Here is a 14,642-nt window from a genome sequence, read left to right on the forward strand (position 1 = left end):
TTCAGTATCATCGGCTCTTGATCATATGCTACCTCTAGAAATGGCTGAACATAAACCATTTCCTTTGGTACAGTGACTCTGTGTATGCCTTCCATCTTCTTTTGATGTTAGCCAACTATTTTTGTTTCCTCTTTACAGTGTTAATTCTGAACTTAAAATCCATTCATTTTCCTTCCTGTCTCACAAACAGACTCTGTCTATCCTGTACTTCTGCTTCAGTAGGAAAACATTTTTCTCTATATATTTTAGAGAGCAAAATGAGGGTTTGTGAATCAAACAAACCTAACTTCAAATTCTACTTTTACCATTTTCTCTATGCGTGATCTTGGACAAGTCACTTAGTCACTTATTTCCTAAAATGGAGACTCTTCCAGAATTGTATTTAAAACAGCTACTTCTACCAGACAAGAGAACATCTTCCCTCATCCCTCCTTCACTTTTCTCCTTCAGTTTTCTTAGCCATACCTTGCTTAGCTTTCTTTCTCTCCCTCTCTTTTTTTTCCCTGTCAGCGAATTTCTCATGGAAAGGACTTCTTATTTATTTGCTCACTGTGGTTCATTGTAAATGCTTGATAAATAATTGATGAATGAATAGATAAGGAGCTATTTTATTTACTTTGGAAAGCTCTTCTGATTAGGCTTTCTGCTCCCTTAAAGATAGCCTTGGAAATCCTATGCAGGGTTGCGATGAGTCAGAACCAACTCCACAGCACAAAACCACCATCAGAGCTCTTCTGAAGGTTAAGTGGAATCACTTTATGTATTAAGTGCAACCCAGTGTGTAAGACAGAGAAAACACTCAGTAATGATCCTCATCTTTGAAAGACTTCACTCACTTGAGATTCCAATGAAGCAAATTTCATCTTTTTCAGGAACTGTCTCTGGGTATCTGCTTTCCTCCTTTCCTCTGAATTTCTACAACACTTGTAGCTAGTCCTGTTAAAACCGAACAAGTAATTGCATTCTGTCTTGAATTTATCATCATATCCCATAGTTTCCTTAGAGTTGGTGCTATTGTTAGGTGTATGGAGTTTTCATGGTTAGAGAACAGAATCTTCAAACTGAGTAAAATGCAAAATAAATAGTAGTTGAATAATAGTTACAGATTGATGAATGTTACTTTATGAAGATACTACAAAGTCGCTCACATAGAAATTGTATTGTAATGTCAAGCTATGTGGTTCAAATTTATTGCACTATATAGCTGTGGTTTCTCATGTTACCATATATAATAGGATAACAATAATAGTTATTTAGTGTTCTTTGCTACATTAAATCAATCAACCCTCACAGCAACCTACTGAGATATACTTAGATTTCTCCTCATTTTGTTGAGAGAAGAAATAAAGGTCAGTGGTTTTAAAGATGAGGCAGTCTACAACCATAAACATTTACAGTCTCTGAAACCCTATGGAGCAGTTCTACGCTATTCTGTAGGGGAACTATGAGTCAGAACTGACTCATCAGTAATGAGTCCGCTTTGGGTTTTTTGGTTATCAACCTAAGAAATGGAGCTTACTTAGTCATCTATTGCAACGTTTTCACTTTCTAAGTGAGTAAATGCCCTGAGATTTACAGATTCAGGCATTTCAAGATCAAAAACAAGTTCTTTAGTTGTTTTCTACCATTATTTTCACAAGTAATATATTGTTTTTGTTAAGTGCTATGCATACAGTCCCGCAGTTCCAACTCATAGCGACCCTGTATAGGGTTTCCAAGGAGCAACAAGTGAGTTTGGACTGTCTTGCGGTCCAATGTTTATTCTGCAGTGCCACTGAGTAATATCAAATGTTGTTGTTGTTGTCAAGTGCCTGAGATTCGGTTCTGAACCATAGCGAACCTGTATAGGGTTCCCAAGGAGTGGCTGATGAGCTTGAACCACCAACCTTGTAATTCAAACCAACTTATTAGTTTAGCACATTAACCCACAGCACCACACCAAGACTCTAATAAGACTTACTAAATCATTGGCATGATTCTAAAGATCTGGTTACTTTCTTCTTTATACTTTAAATAATAATAATGATAAAGGATAATAAGTAATAGTTATTTAGTGTTCTTTACTACATCTACATTAAATCAATCAACCCTCACATGTTGGTGTTATTGTTAAGTGCTTTCTAGTCAGTTCCAACTCATAGCGACCCTTATAGGGTTTCCAAGGAGCAGCTGGTGAGCTTGAACCGCCAACCTTGAGGTTCCAACAGAACTTACAGTCCAGCGAATTAATCCTCAGTGTCACACGAGGACTCCATTATGCTAATTTTTTGTTAAGTACCTTCAAATCAGTTCTGATTCATAGTGACCCTGTATACAGTTTCCAAGGATCATCTGGTAGGTTTGAACCACCAACCTTGAGTCTCAGACACCTTGCAGTCCAGTGCATTATCCTGCAGCACCACATTATGCTAATGTTGTTGTTAAGTGCCCATGAGTCAGCTCTGACCCATAGCAACCCTGTATAGGGTTTCCAAGGAGCGGTTGGTGAACTTGAACCGCCAACCTTGTTGTTCAAATTGACTTTGCAGTCCTCAGGCACATAAACCCTCAGCCCACACACTTAATTATTATGCTAATAGATACCACTCAATGAGTATTTGCTACATTTTGGAGTCTTAGGACTCCTGGTGTGGCACTATAGGATAAGCACTGGACCTCAAGGTGGGTTTGAACCTCAAGGTCAGCGGTTCATATTCACCAGCCGTTCCTTGGAAACCCTATACAGGAGCACTATGAGTTGGAACCGACTCAAGGGCACATAACAACAACAACACTGTGTTTTAGGAATTTAAATATTTCACATAGGAAATTTCAGTTATTTCAGTTGTCCTGACCTTCAATTAAGGCAACAAGTCAACTGCTGCAACTTTCAAAAAGTTTTCTAAACCATTTTGTTGTTGTTGTTGTTAAGTGCCATAGAATTGGTTCTGATCCATAGTGACCCTTTATAGGGTTTCTGAGGAACAGCTGGTGAGCTTTAACTGCTGACCTTGTGATTCAACCCAACTTTGCAGTCCAGTGTATTATGGTTCAACCCAACTTTGCAGTCCAGTGTATTAGCCCACAGTACCACACCAGACGCCTTTCTAAATCTAAGGAATTCAAAATACAATTGCATTTATTTCAGAAGCCCATGCTAATTTTAAGATTAACTCTTTTTGAATCCTATAACTTCCATAATTATCTATCCTATCTATGCATGTGCGTAGGTGTGGCACTGGGGGTTAATGCACTGGACCGCAAAGTCGATTTGAACCTCAAGGCTGGTGGTTCAAACTCACCAGCCACTCCTCAGAAACCCTATACAGGGTTGCTATGGGTCAGAACCGACTCAATAGCACTTAAAAGCAACATTGTTATTTTATTTTAATAAATTTTACTTCAGGAAAACATTTTGTAGTTTTTTTCATCTAACACATTTTCCAGTGATTTTTAATAATGATGAAAAGAGAAACTGTGCGTGTGTGTTTGAATAAATGGGTGTGGAACCCCCTGACCTGTTCTTTTTCTTGTTATTTTTGCTGCCTAAAATTTTATCATTGTTATTGCATTCTTTATACTCTAGAGCAGGGGTCAATGGACAAACTACAGCCCACAGGCCGGAGTTGTTATCTTGACTCTTATTTTGTAAAGAAAGCTGTATCAAAACACAGTCATATCCAACTTTACAAATTTTTTATTGGTACTTCTGCAGTAAAATGACGGAGTTGAGTAGTTGCCACAGAGACTGTCTGCCCTGCAAAGCCAGAAATACTTGCTCTCTAGTGTTTAACAGACAAAATTAGATAACCCTTGTTCTAGAACCCTTGGTATATTAGCCCTTTATAGTGAGTGTCAGGAGTTTTAGTTAAGAACTCATCTCCAAGATCTTGCTCTCTCCTGTTTCAGTAGTCTTAATGGCAGTGTTAAAGTTGAGGTACCAGGCTTTGGTCTATGCTTTTGATGTGTAATTCTTCAGAGATGTGGAAAGATAATAAGTATAGACCAGTTTGCAAGGAAATTCTTTTTTTTTTACATTAAAATCTCATAGATTATAGAGTAATTTTATTTATAAGCTGCAGAGTTAACCAAGTTCTAATTGCCTTTTGAAAATACTCAGCAATAATCTCTACTAAAAGAAAAGGCTTCCCAGTGGAGCCTTGTAAACCTGTACCATTTAACTATATAGTCACATATTGTCTTACTTAACTAATACTGCTATAACAGAAATACCACCACAAGTGGAATTTAACAAACAAAACTTTATTCTCTAACAGTTTTGTTGTTGCTGTTGTTAAGTGCCGTTGAGTCAATTTTAACTCATAGCAACTGTGTACAGAGCTTCTGAAGAGCAGCTTGTGGGTTTGAACCACCAACTTTGTGGTTCACAGTCCAGTGATTATCCTAAAGTGCCACAACAAGAGTCAGAGTAGGCTAAATATTTGAATTCAGAGCACTAAGTAAAGGGGAAAGCTTTCTTTCTCTGTAGACTCTAGGGGAAGGTCCTTGTCGCCATTCAATGTCTGTGGGCCCAGTGTCTTGGCTCATAGAGGTCTCCAAGGAATACTGGGTCCAGGAGGTTCTTGGTGCAGGTACCATACGTCCAAAGGATGTGCTCCCTTCCAGGTTCTTCTTTCTTGGTAGTATAGTATCCATGTCCACCCTTCTGTGCTCACTTTGCTCTCCTTTTATTTTTCCTAAGATCAAAAGCAATGCAGGTCACACCCCAGGAAAAGTCCCTTTACATTGGATTAGGACAATGATTGAATTAGAGTGTTGCATGAGTCGGAAGCAACTCGCTGGCACTTCACAACAACAACAATCTCTCACCCTAGTCCTCTTTCAATTGATTGATTGGTCCCCTCAGATTATGCCTGATCATGGTAGTGATTGCATCATTACAAAACTGCCAAATTACCCCATTGCATGACTTCTAAACCATTGAGAATCATGGCCCAACTAAGTTGATACACACTTTGGAGGAACAATTCAATCCATGACAGATATTAAGCATTTATTAAAATATATGAATGTTAGGTTTTAGCTATGAATGTTGTTGTTGTTAAGTGTCGTTGAGTCGGTTCCGACCCATAGCGACCCCTGTACAGGGTTTCCGAGGGTGTAAATCTTTACAGTAGTAGAAAGCCTCATCTTTCACCTGAGGAGCAGCTGGTAGTTTCGAAACACTAATCTTAAGGTTCGCAGCCCGATTTGTAACCACTACGCTACCAGAGCTCCTTTTAGCTATGAATAAGTTCTGAATATTGATTTGAGAATAGAGTATAAAGCACAGAAAAAAAAAAAAACACTCAATAATTTATTTAGCAGTTAATATAAACAAACCAAGGAGTCCTGGTGTGGCGCTGTGAGTTAATGCACCAGACTACAAAGCTGTTTGAACTGCAAGGTTGGCAGTTCAAGCTCACCAGCTGCTCCTTGGAAACCCTGTATAGGGTTGCTATGGGTCAGAACCGACTCAACAGCACTTCACAAGAACAACATAAACAAACCATAACAAGTAATTATTTTGTGCATTAATTTATTCTTTCTCAATATATTTGTCCACCTACATCAAAAGCTTGTGGAATGCATTTTAAAAATGCTTAACCCTAACGCCCATTTTCTTCCTAAAACAGACTCTTTAGGGGAGGGTTTAGGAATATGCATTTTTAACAGTGCCAGAACTTTATTTTCATGCACAGTAGAGTTTGAGAACCTCTAGTTTAGTTAAGATTCTGTCAACTATGATTCTTGATCAGTTAAAACAAGGATCGATTTCCTATTATTAAACGGACTTTTATTTCAGTAATAATTCCAGTAAACTATTGTTGAAATGTCAAGTATGTATGGGATACAATCATAGCCACAAATTAGATTAATTTAACGGTAGCTACTAAATTTGAGAATGCCAATTGTAGAAGGTTTATTATGAGTATAATGATCTTGAAGCAATAGGAAATAATTAGCATTTAAATTAAGTTGTAGGTTAGTCACATTAGAGAAACGTTGGCTTGCTATGCATTTTTATAATGTTATTTTTGCATTGATTTTTAGCATGGATTATACCTTAAGTAATGAAATTTTGGAATAATAAGATTTTCATTACTAACTGAACTACATATTAATTGTGAATATTCTTGAATCTATATCTGTTGAACTTATTATTAAAACATGTGCAAGATAAATATGAATGTAAAGTTATGTACATGTAATATTTAAATAGTTTGAATACTTTGTCACTATGGTTACATTTATAATGCCACTTAAAAGGGTTATTGTAAGAGGAAGCGTGATTTTGCTTTAACCATAATTGTTTTCTGAAATTTCAGGTTGTGTGTGTGGTAAATAATTTCAAAGGAAGACAACCAGAAAATGAGCATATACACATGGATAAGCTAGCACACATGCCAATGATCAGCATTCCTCGAGTAGAAAGTCCTTTGGAAAAGGTAACATCTGTACAGGTGATTAAATTCTAGGATGTGATTATTACCTGGAGAGAATGAATTTCTTTGTGTTTATCTGGAGAGTGCCTACACATTCATTGTTGATTTACTGAAACAATCTGAGTCTAATGTGGTATTTGGCAAAACTTTTGCCACAGAAAGGATTATTTTAGAACAATGCACATCACATTTTAATATCTCTTTGTAGCCCTCATGCTGAGTACATATAAACTGAACATGTTCAGCTTCTAAATAAGAAACATTTGGAATGGTCTTATGTGCAGATCAAATAATAGGACAATTTACTGGAAAGTATATGCATTTTTTTCATAAAAACTTTCTATTTCTTTCATGTTCCACTTATATGAGAAAATGCTTAGTAGAATGCCTGACACATAATCAAGACATAATAAATATAGGTTGAACCTCAGTGCTAAAGGTATGGCAGCAGGAAAAAAACAATCATGTGCATCAAATGAAAAAGACAAATGAGGGTCAGCTTGGGATGAATGGACCTAGACCATGTAGCTCTTTAACCGGTAGAACAAAGTCTCATTGGGCTTGGCAATGAGCACAGAAGTCCCATGCTGATTTGTCACACACAAAAAAGTGTTGTACATATAAGTGAAGCATACCAATTTTGTGTGTGTGTGATTTCAGGCCAGTGTCATAGACACCTACCTAATAGGAATTCAGACAAGTGTTGGCAAAAGCTTCTCTTTAGTGGACAGAGTAATATTTGTTAACTGATGTGCAGTAATGTTCAAAAGGTTACCACTGACTTCCCCTTAGCTGTGTCCACATCCACATTTTGATCAGTTACTTAGCTGAAGAGTTTCATTTACATGTTTAGACTGTATGAATTATGTATGTATGTTTAGATTCATTTCGATTGTATGAATCTGTGAGGGATACATTGGATAAAAGAATAAAATTCTTGAGAGACTTCAATAAGATAAAATTAGCAATTAACTAGTAATACAATGCATAGTTTGCATTTGGATTAACAAACAAAGTTTATGTTAACGTCTTAAATAAAAATGGATTGGTTCCTAATGTTTTTTAAAGCTTTTATTTTGAATTGAGTGATAGTTTGCATGGGAGAACACAGGTTTTGCACTCATACTATCATATTTTGTTTCATTGCAATGATTACAATCCCCTCCATGCATCGTTATTTAACAGTATTTGCTTCTATCCCTTTGTTATTTATTTTGTTGTTGTTGTTTTTTTTATGTACACAGAAACACTCAGGAATAGATAATCATTTAAACAACCAAAGGGCACATTCCGTAAGCTTGCCTCCTGGCCGCCAGCACACAGCCTTTCTCTTTCCATAAGACTGGAGTACTCAATTGCTCTGTTTCTCGAGTCATCATCTTTGCCTACATCTCTGGTGTCGCTGCTTCTCTGGTTAGAGTCCTATATTCTGCTCATGTTCTTCTCCCTTGATGGTCTTACAGGCCTCTGTTCCTAAAATGTAAGATTAACTACTCTCCCCTTTATGTTCTAAAACTGCCTTTATAGATGTGACAATTGCAATTAGTCATAATAACAATTATTCACTATTAAATCAAAAGAATCTGATCCCCATCTCCTTTAAACAGACCCATTTAGCCAAGATAAAAACTATTCAGTGAGGATTCTCCCCCGACACACACACACACACACACTGAATCTAAACTCCCTCTCAAAAACTTGTAAGCTACCCACTTCACACTTTTATAGCACCTCCCCCCCTTTTTTTTAGGTAGCCAAGTCAGTACACAAGAAGGGGGAGAGGGATAGAAGAACAAGTTAGATAGGGGAACACTTAGGCAGGTTTGCATGGGCTAAATGGGACAGAGGTAAACAGTGTCGTATGCTCAACCTTGGAACAACGTGTCTTTTTCTTGTAGAGGTGTTGTAATTTTCTATAGATTTTAGAAATTAATCACTTGTCTGATAAGTCGTTACAAAAGATTTTTTCCCATTCTGTGGGCTCACTTTCTACTCCTTTGGTGAAATCTTTTGAAGCATTTAACTTCCTAATTTGTAGTATGTCCCAATCATCAATTTTGTCTTCTTTTGTTTGTGCAATCCTCACAATGTTTGGTAAATTATGTGTGTCCCGTATTGTTGTCGTTGTTGTTAAGTGTTGTTGAGTCAGTTCTGACCCATAGCGTCTCCGTATAGGGTTTCTGAGGAGCAGCTGGTTAGCTTGAACCACTGACCTTGCAGTTCAAATGGCTTTGCAATTTGACTCATTAACCCACAGTGCCACACCAGGACCTCTTGTGTCCTGTATTGTTGTTAAGTGCCGTCTAGTTGGGTCCGACCCATTGCAACCCTGTATAAGGTTTCTGAGGGGTGGCTGGTAAGCTTGAACCACTGACCTTGCAGTTCAATTGACTTTGCATTCCAGTGCATTAACCCACAGCGCCACACCAGGACTCCTTGCATTTCAGTAGCCAGTAATTATCAATACATCTTGATTGAATGCTTGATCAGTTTGAGACTGAAGAAGTTGGCAGAATTCTTCAATTTTATCATCACTGACTTTAGTGGGCTTTTAGTGGGTGGTGCATAAATTTGAATAATAGTACTAACAGAAGACAAGTTCTACCTTGTAAGCATATGGATATTTCCCTATCATAGGCAGCATTATACATCAAGATAGTTCTTGAAATGTTGTTTTTGATAATGAGTGTGACAGCATTCCTCTTCAATTTTCATTCTCAGCATAGTTAACCGTGTGATTGTCAGATTCAATATGGCCAATACCAGTCCTTTCCAGCTCACTAATGCCAGGATATCAACGTTTATGCATTCTCTTTCATGTTTGACAACATCCAGTTTTCCTAGATTCATACTTTATACATGCCATTCTTTGATTAAGAATGGGTGTTTACAGTTGTTTCTCTTTATTTTGAGTTGTGCCACATCAGTAAGTGAAGGTCCTGAAAGCTTTTCTCCATTCTTGTCATCTTGGTCCACTTTACTTTGAGGAGGCATCTGTTCCCCAGTCACATTTTGAGTGCCTTCCAACTTGAGGGATTCATTTCCTGGCACTAATTCTGACAATATTCTGGTGCTCTTCCTCATGTTTCAATAATCAGTATTCTAGGAACGCTGCTAGCAGTTCAGAAGGTTTTCAGTGACTAATTATACAGAAGTAGTCTGTCTCTCCTTCTTCCTAGTCTGTCTTAGTCTGGAAACTCAACTAAAATCCATCCACCATGGGTGACCCTCTTGGTATTTAAAGTACCAGTGGCATAGTTTCCAGAATCACAGCAACACACAAGCCATCATAGTACAACAAACTGACAAGACGTTTGGTGGGTACTTCAGTTAGGTCATTAAAAATACCCTAACTTGGATCAGGCACTCCTTGGTTATCAATGTGACATGTGACGTCTTCCTTTTTAAAATTTTAAAGATATCTTTTGTAGCATATTTGCCCATTCTGATCGATTACATCATTTGCTTTCTTGACTGCTGCTTCCATGAGCATTGATTGTTAACCCCAATAATTTTAAATCATTGACAATTGTATTATTTTCTCCATTTAGCATGATGTTGCTTATTAATCCAGTTAGAGTGTGTAACTTTTTTATAATTTAGCATGTGTCAAGAACACAGTATGGCTGCATAAAAAGCTTATGTCCCACTTGGAGAAATGATACCCTAGAGGAAGTTGTTGATTTTTTTTTTTTCTGCACTGCTCTGGAATATTGTATACAACTTAGAATATTGTGTAATTCACTTGACAAAGCATTTTTAAAGTGGGGATTAATATAAAGTAGTTGACACCACAAATATTTGTTAAATGAATAAATGAAAATGTGTTGGATGGTGAGTAATGCTGAAATCATGCATTATGAGATACTTGAAGGAATGAAGAACTGTCATGTGGATGAAGGATGATACTTCTTCTGAGGCAGTCTCAGAAATCTCACTATTAGTACTAAAGAAAGGAAAGTGTAGGGAGATAAATAATGGCTGGAGAAAATGAAAAGCTTTCTAAAACTGGAGTGGCTGCTTTAAGAGAAACTGATTTTTATTTTGACTAAAGATTTCAAGCGAGGGTAGAAAAAAAGTAACTTTTATATGATACTGTAAAAGAAATTCAAGCATCAGCGTGAGGCTAGAGGCATTAGATGTTGATGATAATAATTATATAAATTCCACAGAAAACCATTTCTAGTGCTTTACAGGAGGTCTGGTGTTGTGCTGTGGGCTAATGCACTGGACTGCAAAGTCGGTTTGAACCACAAGGTCTGTGGCTCAGCCTCACCATCTGCTCCTCGGAAACCCTATACAGGGTTGCTGTGGGTCAGTACCAGTTCAATGGCACTTAACAACAACAACAGTACTCTACAAGTATAATCTCCATCCCTTATAATAATTTTTGAATCTGGCCATGATTATAAAGGCAAAAACCACTACAGTAGTCCACTTGAGTCCCTTTTAGTTATTGAATTCTGTTTTAGCTATGCCAAGTTACAATCTATAAATCTCAGCCTGTCTTACAATTAGGTATCTCCACATAATGGGGTGGCTAAAATGAAGCTTAGAACAATGAAATGTGAGCAGAATGTGCACATACAATCTGTAGATCATCTCTTTGAAGACTGTTGACTTGGGTTTCTCTACCTCTCTTGATAAATGGGAAAGACAATGACTGGAGAAAACTTGGAATCATTTATGTTTTTTTAAATGGCCAGTCCATCCTGCTAGCCTGGATCCCTGGATGAGCTCATGGAGAGGAGACCACATACACACACCAGACAGTTTTGAGAGAGAAACACTTTTCTTTTCTATGCCATCAGATTGTATTCATCTCTTTACTACAGCAGTTTAGTCGACAGACTCAAACCTTCAATCTTTCAATTAGCAGCCAAACCATTAACTATTTTTACCATCCAGGGACTCCTTCACTTTGGTAGTCAGAGACTCAAGTTTGATTGAATTTGATTCTCTTCTTTAGTCAACGGAGATCCATTAGAACCATACCCTGCTGAGTCCCAACTTTCCACTTAGCTCATTTCATTTCCAGTCAAAGACATAATGATGTCCACACAGTGTAGTCTGCTCCCAACCCTCATACAGGGTCATGAGTTGAGAGGCTGAGAATATACAAATCTCTTGCTTTCCTTGGGAGCCCTGTGCTGGCAGGACATCTGCTTCTGATTATCTTCCAGGAAGCTCCTCAAGAGTAAGGCAATGTCTTCAGGGAAGCGCAATAGCTTTCTCTTCTTCTGAGCATTTGGGATAAACACATTGCTTTGTATCCTAGTATCACACTGGGTGGAAAATGAATAGACATTTACTCCCTGCATTTGGATCTTAGTAATTAGACAGTAAACTTGGCCCACTATGGAGAGGAAGGGAGGCCTGTATTAAGGTTTGGTATGCAGGAATGACCATAAGTTTTAGAATCATTAAGCTAGGCTCTCATTTTCTGTTTGTCAGTTTTGTGCAAATAAGGTAAAGCAAAGTGTTTCTTTTAGAAGTTACGTACTTATATAACCTCTTATATTCAAAACACATGTTTGATAAACTGTAAGCAACAGAGTAATTATAGCATGCAAGCATTCTTTATTTTTATGCCAGCAATTTATCCTTTAATTATAGGGAGTTTGTCATATAGTTAATTACCATATTTGATGAGGAAAAGTCATGGTTTTTTCTGAAAGCTAAGTAAATTTGAACATTGATTACATTTAGTTTAGTGAAAAGAATTAGTTATCTGTGAAAACTGGCCCATCACATTCCAATATCCACTAGATATTTAAGCAACCTTTCATAATAGTTGTTTGTATTATCAAATCATGAAAAGTGTATCAGTAGTAAGTAGTTGAGGAAGGATCCTGGGTAGCGCAAACGGTTTGAGCTCTATTTTTAACCCTGTTGTTGTTAGGTGCCACCTAGTCACTTCCAACTCATAGCAACCCTATGCAAAACAAAATGAAATGCTGCCCAATCATGAGCCATCCTCACAAATGTTGTTATATTTGAGCCCACTGCTGCTTCTCATTTGAGGGGGTCTTCCTCTTTTTTGATGACCTTCCACTTTAAAAAGCCTGATGCCCTTTTCCTGGGACTGCTCCCTCCCGACAACATGTCTGAGATCTGAGAGTCAAAGTGTCACCATCCTCAATTCTAAGGAACATCCTGGTTGTACTTCTTCCAATATAAATTTGTTTGGTCTTCTGGCAATCTATGGTACTTTTAATCTTCTTCTCCAACCCCAGAATTTAAATACATTTTCCTTATTCATTGCCCAACTTTCACATGCATATGAGGCTATTGAAAATAGCATGGCTTAGGTCAGGTGCACCTTAGTCTTCATACTGTTATCTTTGCTCCTTAACATTTTAAAGAATCTTTTACAGCATTAGCAGATTTTATTTCTTGACTACTGATTCCATGAGTGTTGATTCGGACTGACCTAGCTGTACTGTGGAAGAAAAGTTCTGATGATCTTCAATTACGATTAGAGCAAAAAAAAAACAAAAAACCCTCAAACAACCCGATGGAGCAATTATGTTCTAACACAAGGGGTCTCCAGAATCAATTCAACTATAACTAACAAAGACAGTAAATTGCTGACTCAATTAAGATACACTTCTACAGCTGAACACAGTACAGTGTAGTGTGTTGCTTCTGTTCATAGGTTTTGAAGGTAAATTTTGGACACATTTAACAATGAGCAATTTACTTAAATAATATGTGAGTTAGTTTTCTTGTTAACACGATTATTATGAAGATCCAATAAGCTAATAATAATAATGATAGTCTGTTGTTGTTGTTGTTGTTAAGTGCCATCGAGTCGGGTCCGACCCATAGCGACCCTGTACAGGGTTTCCGAGGGTGTAAATCCTTACGGGAGTAGAAAGCCTCATCTTTCTCCCGTGGAGCGGCTTGTAGTTTTGAACCGCTGACCTTAAGGTTCGCAGCCCGATTCGTAACCACTACGCTACCAGAGCTCTAGGAAATCCTTAATTATTGTTATTGTTAGGTGCCATCCAGTTGGTTCCATTTTATAACTACCAGCATCCTGGTTTGGCACTATAGGACAAGTACTGGACTGTTAACCACAAGGTTGGGGGTTCAGATCCTCTGTCTGGTCCTTGAAAACCCTATTCAGAGTCACTATGGGTCCAAACTGTGATTGACAGCACTTAGCAAAAACAACATATTTATCACAGAACTAAATATTGCTCAATCTAGGCCATTTTCACAATTCTTACCCTGTTTGAACCCATTCTTGAAGTCACTATGTCACTCTATCTTGATCACTGTTTTCTTTTTATTGACCCTATACTTTACCATGAATGACATCTTCCATAGGGATTCATTGCTCCTGATGATAACATGGCACCATCATCTCTTTTAAGGAGCATTCTGACTGTATTTATTTCAAGATATATTTGTTAATTCTTCAGAAGTTCATGATATATTCAGTATTCTTTTACAACTCCATAAGATAAATGCATCGATTCTTTGGTCTTTTTAGTCACTGTCCTGCTTTACATTCATCTGAGTAATTAAAAATACCATAGTTTGAGTCAGGCTCACCTTCGTCCTCAGAGTGACATTTTTGCTTTTTAAAACAATAGATTTGCCCAATGCAATATGTCCTTTGATTTCTCGACTGCAGCTTCTATGGGCATTGATTGTGGACACAAGCAAAAGGAAGTATTTTGAAAACATCAATTTTTTTTCTCCTCTAATCATAATATTGTCAGATGGACCTTGGCTGAAAGCAGAGAATACCAGAAAAATGTTTACCTGTGCCTTATTGAATACGCAAAGGCTTTTGATTGTGTAGATCATGACAAACTCTGGACAACATTGTTAAGTATGAGTATTCCGGAACACTTAATTGTGCTCATGAGGAATCTGTACATGGACCAGGAGGCAGGTGTTTGAACAGAACATGGGAACAATGAATGGTTTAAAATTAAGAAAGGTGTGCCACAGGGTTATATTCTTTTGCCATACATATTCAACCTGTATTCTAAGCAAATAATCCGAGAAGCTGGGTTATATGAAGAAAACGTGGCATCAAGATTGGAGGAAGACTCATTAACAACCTATGATGCACAGACAATACAACCTTGCTTGCTGAAAGTAAGAGGACTTCAAATATTTACTAATGAAGATCAAAGACCACAGCCTTAGGGATGGATTGCATCTCAATGTAAAGAAAATAAAAATCCTCACCACTGG

At 37.5% G+C, this 14,642-nt stretch overlaps 1 protein-coding gene across 2 annotated transcripts in view; it reads left to right on the top strand.

Moving 5' to 3' along the window:
- Positions 1 to 14,642, top strand: part of LOC102827671 (lipid phosphate phosphatase-related protein type 5-like) — a 217,297-nt gene that overhangs the window by 169,427 nt on the left and 33,228 nt on the right. Inside the window, exon 5 of one of the 2 annotated variants that reach the window (XM_006830927.1) lies at positions 6,309 to 6,443. In XM_006830927.1, the coding sequence (XP_006830990.1) occupies positions 6,309 to 6,443 (135 nt within the window). The remainder of the gene's footprint in view (positions 1 to 6,308; positions 6,444 to 14,642) is intronic. The other variant, XM_006830928.1, reaches the window with a different exon arrangement.

The sequence above is a fragment of the Chrysochloris asiatica genome, unplaced genomic scaffold, assembly GCF_000296735.1.
Source record: "Chrysochloris asiatica unplaced genomic scaffold, ChrAsi1.0 scaffold00002, whole genome shotgun sequence".
NCBI classification, from domain to species: Eukaryota; Metazoa; Chordata; class Mammalia; order Afrosoricida; family Chrysochloridae; genus Chrysochloris; species Chrysochloris asiatica.